This window comes from Nematostella vectensis, chromosome 3 (genome assembly GCF_932526225.1).
Source record: "Nematostella vectensis chromosome 3, jaNemVect1.1, whole genome shotgun sequence".
NCBI lineage: Eukaryota > Metazoa > Cnidaria > Anthozoa > Actiniaria > Edwardsiidae > Nematostella > Nematostella vectensis.
Window position 1 is genome coordinate 12,396,201 of NC_064036.1, and position 11,069 is coordinate 12,407,269.

The 11,069-nt window shown below is 37.7% G+C and overlaps 2 protein-coding genes across 3 annotated transcripts; one reads left to right on the top strand and one right to left on the bottom strand.

The window, feature by feature from the left end:
- Positions 1–25: 25 nt before the first annotated feature.
- LOC5520026 (F-box protein At1g78280-like) lies at positions 26–4,978 on the top strand. Of its 2 annotated transcripts, XM_048724525.1 has the most exons (10): positions 35–598; positions 1,646–1,754; positions 1,979–2,128; positions 2,298–2,403; positions 2,612–2,667; positions 2,789–2,874; positions 3,411–3,531; positions 3,791–3,852; positions 4,209–4,296; positions 4,514–4,978. In XM_048724525.1, the coding sequence occupies exons 1-10, from the start codon at positions 264–266 to the stop codon at positions 4,601–4,603; spliced, it is 1,203 nt and encodes a 400-aa protein (XP_048580482.1). In that variant the 5' UTR covers positions 35–263; the 3' UTR covers positions 4,604–4,978. The 2 variants fall into 2 exon arrangements, 1 of the variants encoding a protein (XP_048580482.1); XR_007307156.1 differs by lacking the exon at positions 3,791–3,852 and having other exon boundaries at positions 26–598.
- Positions 4,979–6,676: 1,698 nt separating this feature from the next.
- LOC5520027 (tetratricopeptide repeat protein 17) lies at positions 6,677–10,615 on the bottom strand. The gene is made up of 3 exons (XM_001639901.3): positions 10,208–10,615; positions 8,525–8,756; positions 6,677–8,039 (listed from the first exon to the last, which is right to left on the bottom strand). The coding sequence occupies exons 1-3, from the start codon at positions 10,453–10,455 to the stop codon at positions 7,500–7,502; spliced, it is 1,020 nt and encodes a 339-aa protein (XP_001639951.3). The 5' UTR covers positions 10,456–10,615; the 3' UTR covers positions 6,677–7,499.
- Between the last annotated feature and the right edge of the window lie 454 nt (positions 10,616–11,069).

Below are 11,069 nucleotides of genomic sequence, written 5' to 3' on the forward strand. Positions count from 1 at the left end.
AGATTATAATACACAGGGTTCCCGAAGGAGATGAGATGAAATGTTGAAATTCGATTCCTACGCCGGCTGTCGGCGTGGTAAACGGCGGTAATATGACTTTCAGTCTTCAATGACCCAAAGGATTTCTTTACTATGTGATCAAAAGAGCTTGTGACTCAGATGGAATATCGTGTCCTGTTTTGAAATGCAGTAACTTAACTTGTCATAACAAGTTCTTTTAAATATTTAATGAGTGACTTCGGCTTGTTTCGGTCGTCCTCAAAATGGTTGCGAGCAAAAGAAGTAAAACGAAGCGAGTCAACAAAGATAACGAAAATATCACCAAGTCAGTCGACAAGCCAGAGGATTTCAAAAACAATTCAATTCTCTTCAAAGCTTCTATAGTAATTGCATTGATCACTGTTGCATCTATGGGGTTTGTAAGCTTAAATTTACGAACACATCAAGACACAAGGTCAAATGGAAGTCAAGAGCTAACTAATTTGAAGAACGACATTCAAGACGAAGAAAAGCGAGAGGGAAGTGATGATATATGGACTATAGATAGACGACGTAATCTGAGTCTCGAAGAGTTTATCCAAAGATATGATGGAAAACGGTGAGATAGTTGTCATAAGTAAAATTTAAGTTATTGTATCTTTTCCTCTTATGTATCTGGTTGGTGCATATAAGCTCAGTTAAATTCAATTGGGGGGATGATGTAGCCAACATTGTTTGTTTTTTGGTGGGTGGGTGGTTAGGGGGGGCATGCAGGATGTGATGGGGTCTTAATCCACCCCCCTCCTCTCTACCCCCACCAGCGCCCATCAAATCCTGTGATTAATGCCTCATAATGACTGGCCATATGGAAAGCCCACGGGGGGGGGGGGGGGGGGGGGGGGGGGGGGGGGGGGGGTACCATACCCTCTTCCTCTTTTGAAAGGAGAGCCCCAACTATTTTAATTCAGTGGTATTCATCCTTACACAGGGAGGAGGCTGGTTGGGGGGGGGGATGGTATGTCCTCTTGTGCCATGTGAAAGTAAAGGGAAAACTTGGAATCCTGTTCAGTACAAGGGCTTGACATAAATAATGTGTTTAGGAGAACATACCCTGTCAAGGATAAGGTGAGGTAAAAAAAAAACACACACCCTATGAAGCAGCATGTGACATTGTCCCTGTTAAGTGATTATAGGGAGTACCCTCCCCCCCCCTGGGTTACATACATGCATACTGTCCCTGTTAAGTGATTATAGGGAGTACCCTCCCCCCCCTGGGTTACATACATGCATACTGTCCCTGTTAAGTGATTATAGGGAGTACCCTCCCCCCCTGGGTTACATACATGCATACTGTCCCTGTTAAGTGATTATAGGGAGTACCCTCCCCCCCCCCTGGGCTAAATAGATGCATACTGTATGTTATGCTATCACAGTAGGTATTTTCCAGTACATTACTTGTTTTGAAACAGGTCTTCTGAAATATGTAATGTTTATGGAGTGTGTGCCCCATATTATCAACTGTACCTATTCTATAAGCAGTAAAATTAACTGAGCTAGAAGAGAGCCTATTCAAATATGGTAGTAAGTTAAAGCAAGGATTTACAACTGTGTGTTGCTAAATTGTTACAACAGAGTATTTGAATATGTACGCATGTTTATTTTACAGACCTGTGTTAATTACTGATATTCTGCCAAGCTGGAAAGCAGCCAATTGGAGCAAGGAGTTTTTTGCTAAAAACTATGGTGATCAAAAAATGTTCATGAAAGCAGTACAGGTTGGTCAAGTATGCCATCTGTATATCATCAGATTTCAGTTTTTTTATATGCTCTATACTTAGGGAATAATACAAATTTCCTTGATATTATATGTATATTTTGTAAAAATGTTCAGAGGAACATTATGATAATAGTGTTGCATATTGTCTAAAACTCTATTTTATGAAATGTTTCTGACTAACACATTTAGTATACTCCCCCTTTTTACTGCTGTTTACTTTAGGGGACAATGAACCAAGCAGAAAGTCTTGCTGTGAATGCAAAGTTGTTTGCAGAGCATGCTCATGAAGGCAAACCCTGGTTATGGACTTATGTAGAGGATGAGCTATTTATCCAAACTCACCCTGAGTTGAAGGATCACCTACAGAACCCAGTAAGACCATGTATACTCTTAGGGACACCAGAGATAGTATGTTTTGGGGGTATAACATTATGGAGTCTCTAAGACCCCTTTATCACATATCCAAGTACACCACCCTATAACATTTATTTAAGATTATTCTCATTAATAAGGTTATGCTGACAGTTGTGTTTACTTTTAGATCTATTTAAAGGAAGACTTCTTTCAATTTTTCCCCAAAGATGTTCGACCATGGAATGCTATGCTTCTGTGGGGTACTGCATACTCCAGGTCATCTTTGCATATTGGTAAGGAACATGCTTTTACTGCTTTACCTAGGAATGTTACCAAGGGTATAAGCAGGGGTGACTAGCCTAGCAGTAACGAACACTGGAGTTTTGAAGAAAGAGCTGCTCCCCTCCCCTCGTGGTGGGCAGAACTGTCATAGCTGTGATGCCTTTGCAAGCTGAAATTATTTGGAACTAAATTTGGTCTATCAAAATGTTTCCCCTACAGACCCATACAACTGGACTGGGACAAATGCTTTGTTTTCTGGGAAGAAAATGTGGAAGGTACAGTGAGTTAAAATGGATAAAAAGCAAACCCTAATAATGTGTGACTGTGGGCTATTTCTGCTGCAGTTTATTCCAGTACTGAAGGATGAATTAAACATTTGTCTATGATGGTTTGCAGATGTATCCTCCCGGCCAGGACCAATACCTTTATATTTACAGTAACAGACGGTGTAATTTCCCATTGGACTGCTTTAAATATAACAGGTGCTATAGGCTATAACTTCTATTTTTCAGTGAAACTCATTACCTTGTTACCCATTGTATACAAACTTGACATGCATCATGTTCTCTTCTACAGTGCCACCCACCACAACCACATCACAACTGTCTCAATATCATCCACCACACCCACATCACAACTGTCTTCAATATCACCTACCACACTCATAGCACAATTATCTTCTCCAATGTCACCTACCTACCACACATATATCACAATTGTCTTATCTAAAGTCACCTACCTCACCCATATGACAAATGTCTTCTCCAATGTCACCAACCACACACATATCACAATATCGTCTTATCCAATGTCATCTACCTCACCCATATCAAATCTTAGTTTCCTCCAATGAAACCCACAAAACCTTTAGCCCACTGGCCTTATCAAATGTTTGGCATCACTAAGACACCAATATCAGACACAACATGGGATATCCATCCTTCCTCTGTCATGAACATCACCATCTTGCTCTTTGCAAATCCCAACCCCTTGAGCCAACTAATTCTCATGTTTTTAGCCCTGTGGATGCATTTGCGCCAGATCTAGAGAAGTTCCCACTATTTTCAAAGGCCAAGGCACTTTCGTTCACGCAGAATGCTGGGGAGCTTCTTATCATTCCAACAGGCTGGTTCCACCAGGTTTGATAGATGCTTATAATATACTACTGTTTGAAAAAGGTTTGCTACAAAGTATTCATAAACTTCTGTGTTCTATAAACAGCTGGAAATACAAAATAACTATTTCACTCACAATTATTATCAAATCATGACACAAAAACTAAAAACACCTACAGTGTCTATCGAAGGTTTATATGTTTGGTTAAAACCAGCCAAACTATAGCCTGCTTGCAGGCGTTTACCAGGGCCATGTTATGTGAATGTAGAGTTCTTTTCCCAGGCTTTTAACCCAGAGGAGACAATTGCTGTCAGTAGTCAAATTATGAATTCACAGAATTACAAGTATGTACATCACCTTCACACCTGCTGCAACTTGACATAACGCACGTCTCATCATAAAATATAACATGAAATATATATAAGTACTGTAGTGTGGTTAAAAGAACTTATATACTCATCCACCTGTAATTATTGTAAGTTTCATTTTATTTATTGCAAGGTTTGAAGAAGATCAATTTTATAGGGAAATTTTGAATGTTAACAATTATTTAAAATGACTATTAGCTGAGAGCCAATTGGCCACACTATTCTGCCAGTTTCAAGGTTTAAGGATCACCAACTACCCACATTTATTAGATAGAAGGCTGCCAACTCCTCTTTTGTTTTACTTTTTTTCTTGCTCCTTTATTGCTCTGTAGAATCTGCTTAGAGGAGATATTTAAAGCCGGAGAAGTAGATCTTCGGAAAATCCCAGAAGGATTTGCCAACCTCTCGCCAGTGGATCAGGTAACATGATTTAAAACAGCACCTTTAATAAAAGGTAATTGGGGGAGTCATTGTCGTCAGTGATATAATTTTTCTTAGAAACCAAAGTAGCAGCACTACAGAATTCTTTTTACTACTGTAGTCTCTGTTCAGCTCACCTGCGATCAGTAAAATGTAATCATATAATCTCTTCCATCATCCTGGCCATTTTAATGGTTATGGTGCTTTTCTATTTTAGGTTGTGACAGTGACGAGGCTTATTCCTATCAATGTGATCAGGAAAGGCAGACAGTTGACAGAAAATCTGCTGAAACAACTCAAGAAATGATGTTGCAATGACCCACTTAACACTGTTATCAATCCACTTTACATTGGCATACCTCACACTGATCTACATCTCACTCACTGAGTTTCTAATTCACATCACACTGATCCATGTCATACATAGCTATCCCACACTGATGTACACTATTTCACATTGATCTACTTTACACTGTTAAGGCTACAATACTTCACTGATCTACATTGTACGATGATGTACATCTCACCAGATTCCTGATACATAGTTAGAAAAAATCTTGATAATAAGAAAGTCAACCTTGTATGTTGAACATAATTTAAAAGAAATTATATTGAATAAGATTTGCTGAAAAAATACAATCATAAGGTTTTGTGATAATTAAAACAATATCATCCTCGGAAACCCAGTGGTATTTCCCTCTAACGTTTCACTCGTGATTTAGATTCTTGGATTCCAAGGATATATAATATATAAAAATTATATATAACTAAATACTATATAAATGTACAATATGCATAGATATGAGGTTCTTTCTTGCACTAAAAAATGTTACCTCTTAATACCTTGCACCTGCCCCACCCACTTAGGAAAGACTACACATCCTATGGTTCTTTGCAAAAAAAACATGTATTCAATTTTTTCAGAAGGGTAGTAGTTGGCAGGTGGGGAGGGTTAATTAGAAATACTGCTTCTGGCATGCAAGAGGTGTTCAAGTCCCATCAAGCGCCCCCTTTGCCCACCCCTTGCCTGGCTCCTGCCCTTGACAAATAAGGTAAGGGGCAGACCATTTGACTTTTGAGGGGGGGGGGGGTGATTTTATTTTCGCCCATCGGATGTGCAGGATATATTTTTCCTATGTACTGCCATGCAGGATATTTTTTTTCTTGGAGCCCACGCCTTTTTGCAGCATTTTTTCCCAATCGGCATTATTGTTTTTCTCTTTTCTCATCCTATATCTCTAATATAGAACTCCATACGTTTTGTTTCATTCTTTTTGACCTTCGAATAGATTAAAATTATAATTCAATAAACTCACTAGGTATAGGGATTATACATGGTAAGACCTTCGCTATCAAGCTCTTACCTTGCATATTGAGTCAGATAAAATAGCAAAAAAAAAAGCTTCTTTGAAATCTCTCACATTTGTTAGAATGTTTTTCAAGGTTCTGTTAAAATATTTCACAAAACAAGGACATCTTTAGGGGGTGAGCATTTATATAGATCCCATCTCCTGAATTTTAATTGATGGTTGGTATCTCTGCCTATATGTGAACACAAAGAGGAAACAACCATTTTAGTTGTTTTCTTACTCACATTATATTTTATTTTGGAGAAGTTCATCAAATGAATTATAAAAGATTTATCTATTTATATACAATATGTTACAGTTTATATATTGATCTATTAAACCTTTTCATTTATTTATTTGTTGTTTTATTAAGTCTTAATGAAACAACAAATAAATAAAAGGTATTTCAAGTTTGTGACTTCTGTTGTACAAGTAAACTTTTTGGTAATTTTTTCTAAAATGATTGCAAAGGGCATTATAGCAATCATCATTGAAAAATCTTCAGCATGAGCACTTTTGTTTTATTTCAGAATGTAATTTCTAAAATAAAACCATTGGAAACTAGTTTTATTTGAAAGGAGGAGACCACACAACTTATAAGTTTCAACATAGGGTGTGATAGTGGAAAGGGCGAGTCTCAACCAATATAAACTTTCAAGAATATGGTGAGGAGAAATACAAAATACACATAGCAAAAATATAGAGGAAAACGTTTTATAGAGTAAAAACATCAAAGTTATCACAGAATTTTGATTTTATTTCATAGAGTTAATCTTTGCAACATTTTTTTTCTTAAACTTGTGCATGAATTTTTTTAGGCTCATTTGCTTAGCATGCAATTTTTTTTCTTTGAAATGTAACTTGCAGGATATTTTTTTTCAAAATCACCCCCCCCCCCCCCCTCAAAAGTCAAATGGTCCGCCCTTAAAGAGTCGTTTGACTTAGTTATAAGACAAAATAGTAGCTTAGAAAATGGTGGGAACAAACCATTGCAATGTAATATTTATAATCAATAATCTCTGAAACTGTTGTTAAAGGAATCTGTTTTATTCAACATATATAATTTTTTCTTTCCAGCAACCCGACAGTGCATCATGTTTTCACATCTACTGTATGGGAAACAAGATCTTTTAGAGCCTGCTGACCCCAGATCGTTTGATAACAATAAATAAATTCACTTTTATAAGTGAGCAGCAGAACAACTCTTGATTACTTCCATTGGTGGCAAAGCTAGCAGCAAAAAATCATTTGACCTGTGCTGTGTAATTTTCAAGGATATAGTATAGAGGTGGTAATAAATACCGTGAGCATATTCACCCTTTGCAACACAGCTATAGAGCACTATCAACTAACTACACAACTAAAAAGCAGATATCTTTGAAAGTGAGGAATTTTCTTTGGAGTAGAGTATAAAATGCATAGAAAACAATTTGAAATGGGTTTCCACTGTGTATACAAAAAAGAATTCTACAAAACTTTACAAAATCCAGGAAACAAACTTTTTTTACAAAACACTGCACCTGGCAGGAAAAGCTTCATTTTACTTTATACATGCTAACATTAACATGAAAATTCTAGCTGTACTGTACGTACTTGAATTCATTCAATTGAGACCATTCCTATTTTTTTTTCATGGGGTTAAAAAGTAAATATAAAGTCTGAAAAAAAGTTTGCAAATACATAAGAAAAAAACAGAACAGGTCATTTATTAAGAAAAGGGCAGTTAGAATTCATCTTAATTTTCTACAAGCACATAACAAGTAATAAAAGGATGGCCTATAAAACGAATTGTGGAGGGTGAGCATGCATTAACAGTACTTAAATAGTGAGTAAAGAACATTTTTCAATGTTGCTCTATGATCCTAGACGCTTTTTCCCTGGCCTTTTAAACTCACTCCAAACTGACATTCTTGAAGATTTAGTTCCCCTGTTGTCACTTGCAAGAGCCATGAAATACACAACTGCCAAGACAATGACCACAAGTAACCCAATGATGAAGAATGTGTAGGTGTGAGTTGACGGTGAAGAGGGCACCCCTATATCTCGGAGATGGATCTCAGCAGGGTGGAATGAGGGATTCAAGTCGAGCACGTTTCTGAAGTGAGTCCCAGCCTCGTCAAGCTCACCACTGGCTTTCAGTATTTCTCCAAGAGTAAAGTGCTGTAGCCAACAGTTTTGATCAGAGGGTTGCATCTCAAGGGATCGCCGTGTCAAATATATTGCATCTTGCAAGTAGTTAAGATTGAATAGCACCCTCGCTAGGTTAAGCAGCACATCTGCATTGTTTGGTGAGTTCTCGAGTGCTTTTCTAAAGCACTCTATTGAGTGATAAGTGTTGCCACGAATCCTCCAAAAGTTTCCAATTTGGTTAAATACCACCACTGAGTTGGGGCTCTGGAGAGCAAAAAAAAAATAAACTATTTTACTTTTATGTACTAAAGAATTCTGAGCTCTTAGGTACTAGAAACTACACAGAATTATACTTATGTGAGCTGGTAATGTGATGTAAAGTGGCATTTCCAGGAAATAATTATTGTTTGAACAAACAAGCAGGGACTTATGATTTAATATTTAATTTTTATTAGTGTAAATTGGTTATAGAAACATGGTTCAACACAACAACTGCAATCAATCAACCAATCAATTTCTTTTATTTAAAGAAGGTAAACGTTATAACCATATTCAGTTTTCTAACTAATGGCCCGTCAATACACATTTACTGTATTCCTACCTGAATTTTGTCAGCTGGACAAAATGGTCCAACAAAATGGTATTAGCTATACTAGATAGGCAGCTGAATGCCGGATGTAGATTAATATTGGTAATAAAAAAACAATACTGATCCCAAACTTGATAATCTACTATACATAATGGCTCACCTCTTCGAAAGATTGTTTCAAGTTTGATTCAATTACATTTAAATCAACTTCTTCCATTTCATTCTTCTTGAATATCATTGCAACTTCAGGTTCTGCATATGGTGGGTGCGACTCTCTGTTGATGATCCCCTCCAAGTGGTCGTACAGTGTCTCGTTAGCAGCAGGGCCACATGTTAGCTGCGGTGAGGGGAAGAGTTCTAACGAGGTGGGACCCTGGATTGCTACGCTGGAACTGAGGAGAGAACAAACTCTGTAACCGCATCACTTGCTTTTCTCTAAGGACCAATTTGCACATTTTTCCAGAATTTTTTTTATAAGAAGCCTTTCTTTGATCTAATTTCTTTGATATGCCAAACAAAGAAAGATGCATGTAATACAATCGTAGAGTGGTTTTCAAAATCCCGTGAAACAAAATGTAATTGTTAAAGTGTAATAGTCAAGCCATAACAAAAAAGAACAAAGACATTACAGTGTATTAGTACTAAATAAACTTAAGTATTTCACAGGTTTTTGAAAACCACTCTATGCAACTTTGCAAAGAAGCTGTATCAAAGTTGCCTGGTTATAATTCCTAGAAAGTGTAATACAAAATGGACCTCCAATTTTTTTTTAGTTGTACTTATTCTTCTTCTATCCTCACACTTCAAAGTCCCAGCTAAGTTCTTGAATAACCTCTTTATTCATATCTTAATTTACCTTAGCTGGCTTAACCTCTGGCAAACTTTTGCATGCAATAACAGCATTTTATAGTTAAAGGACTCCAGCAATTTGAGGTGAAAACAACTCTGTTTGGGTTTCTTAGACCAAATGAAATATGGTGCACCAAATATGGCACCCAAGTTCAAAAGCTCAAAGCTTGTGCAGGTTGATTACATGATGCTACTGCTTAAACAATGCTTGCTTTGCTTTCACGATAGCCCCAGTCTGAAAATTTCTGTCATGGCCCCACTCTCAGTTAGTAGGCACTTCCACCCCTCCCCCTGAGGTGATGTACCTACCCCTAAAAAAACTAGATCTGTACTTTTTGTTGAACTCTATAATTTAGTATGAAGTTGATTTTGCTGTATTACGTTCTTTATAATTATGATAACAAGTTTATAATAATTTCTTTTACACTTTTTCTGTTTGTAAAACTGTTCCATTACAAATAAAAGAGGCAGAAGTCATCCAATTTTCTATGAAAGTAAAGGATTTTTCTATTTGTTGTCTATAAGAAGATGCACTTTATCAATCTCAACATTTTATTTTTTGGCTGAGAATAATTAATGAAATGCATAACGAGGGCAGAATTCACCTGTTTCAGTCATTTTAACTCTAGTTAAACTTTGTGAAAATGTTCATTTCTAAGGCTGAGGAAGGTTTTTTCTACAATAAACTTAAATTACCTGGATAACAATTTGGGGATGGCTTCTCAACGTTGTGATAATAAAATCAATTAAATTTGCAAAACTTTATTGTGCGACTCGACAATTCCTTTAGGCAGCTTGTCAACGAAGTTGTGGCGCGGCGTCATAATTATGCTTCGTCGTAAACAACTTTCTATGCTTTGAGAGAATAAAAACAAACAAATTCGGCGATGCCTCAAATCTAATGGTAACAGTTATACTTATATTGTTTTATTTAGACTTGAGTAATCGCTCGCGAAGTAAAATTGGAACTATACAAGCTGCTAAAAAAGGTTACCTTCCAGACACGGATCTTCCATTTCCACATTGATCACAACTGGGCTTGCGAATTCCTACAGCTTTAGAGGGGACTGCTTTCGTCAGGATTGATAAAATCGGGTCAGATTTGAGAACGTCGTGGTTGTTTCCAGCACTTTTCACGACTCCCTCGTTCAGTTTCCAATGTGTAGCTCCCCGAGAACACAATAGACTTGTTGACACGATCAACAGAAAGAGGCATGGCAGATGACGGTAATCTCGCCCCATCCCGGAGACAAGTCGGGTGGAATACACGGCTACAACAAGTTAATTACGGCTGCTCTTCGGCAGACGGATTTACGTTTTCTTCTCCAGTTCTCCAACACACTTCTCTAGTCACGAAGTCATTATTAATACGAAGTGTCAATGCAGCACTCACAAGTGGACGCATGCGCACTAGGCTTGTAACGATCGACGGAGGAGGAATGGGAAGCGGTTAATTGGAGGGAGGGAAGACACCTTAAAATTTCACAGCATCCCCTTTCATTGCAAACATTTTTTAGGTGCCCCCCTTTTCGGCTAAAATTTTACAGAGCCCCCACCACCCACAACCCCCCCCCCCCCCCCTTTACGACCCCAATAAACAAAAATAAATTTGTAAAATGAATACTGCGAAGTTGCCCTCCTTGTCCGAGTAGATGATCCAGTCAAGTTAATCTCGTTCCCAGAGTCCGCGAACCTTTGAGCCTGTATCTTGGCTACAAGATCGCGATCGCAGGCTCTGGGAACCAGATTGAGTCTAGTTCGTCAAGTTCATCATTAGGGGGACCACGACTACGGCTAGGACAACGCGATCGAAAAAGATGCTTTCGCGCGTGGCGATCAATAATAATTTATTTGCA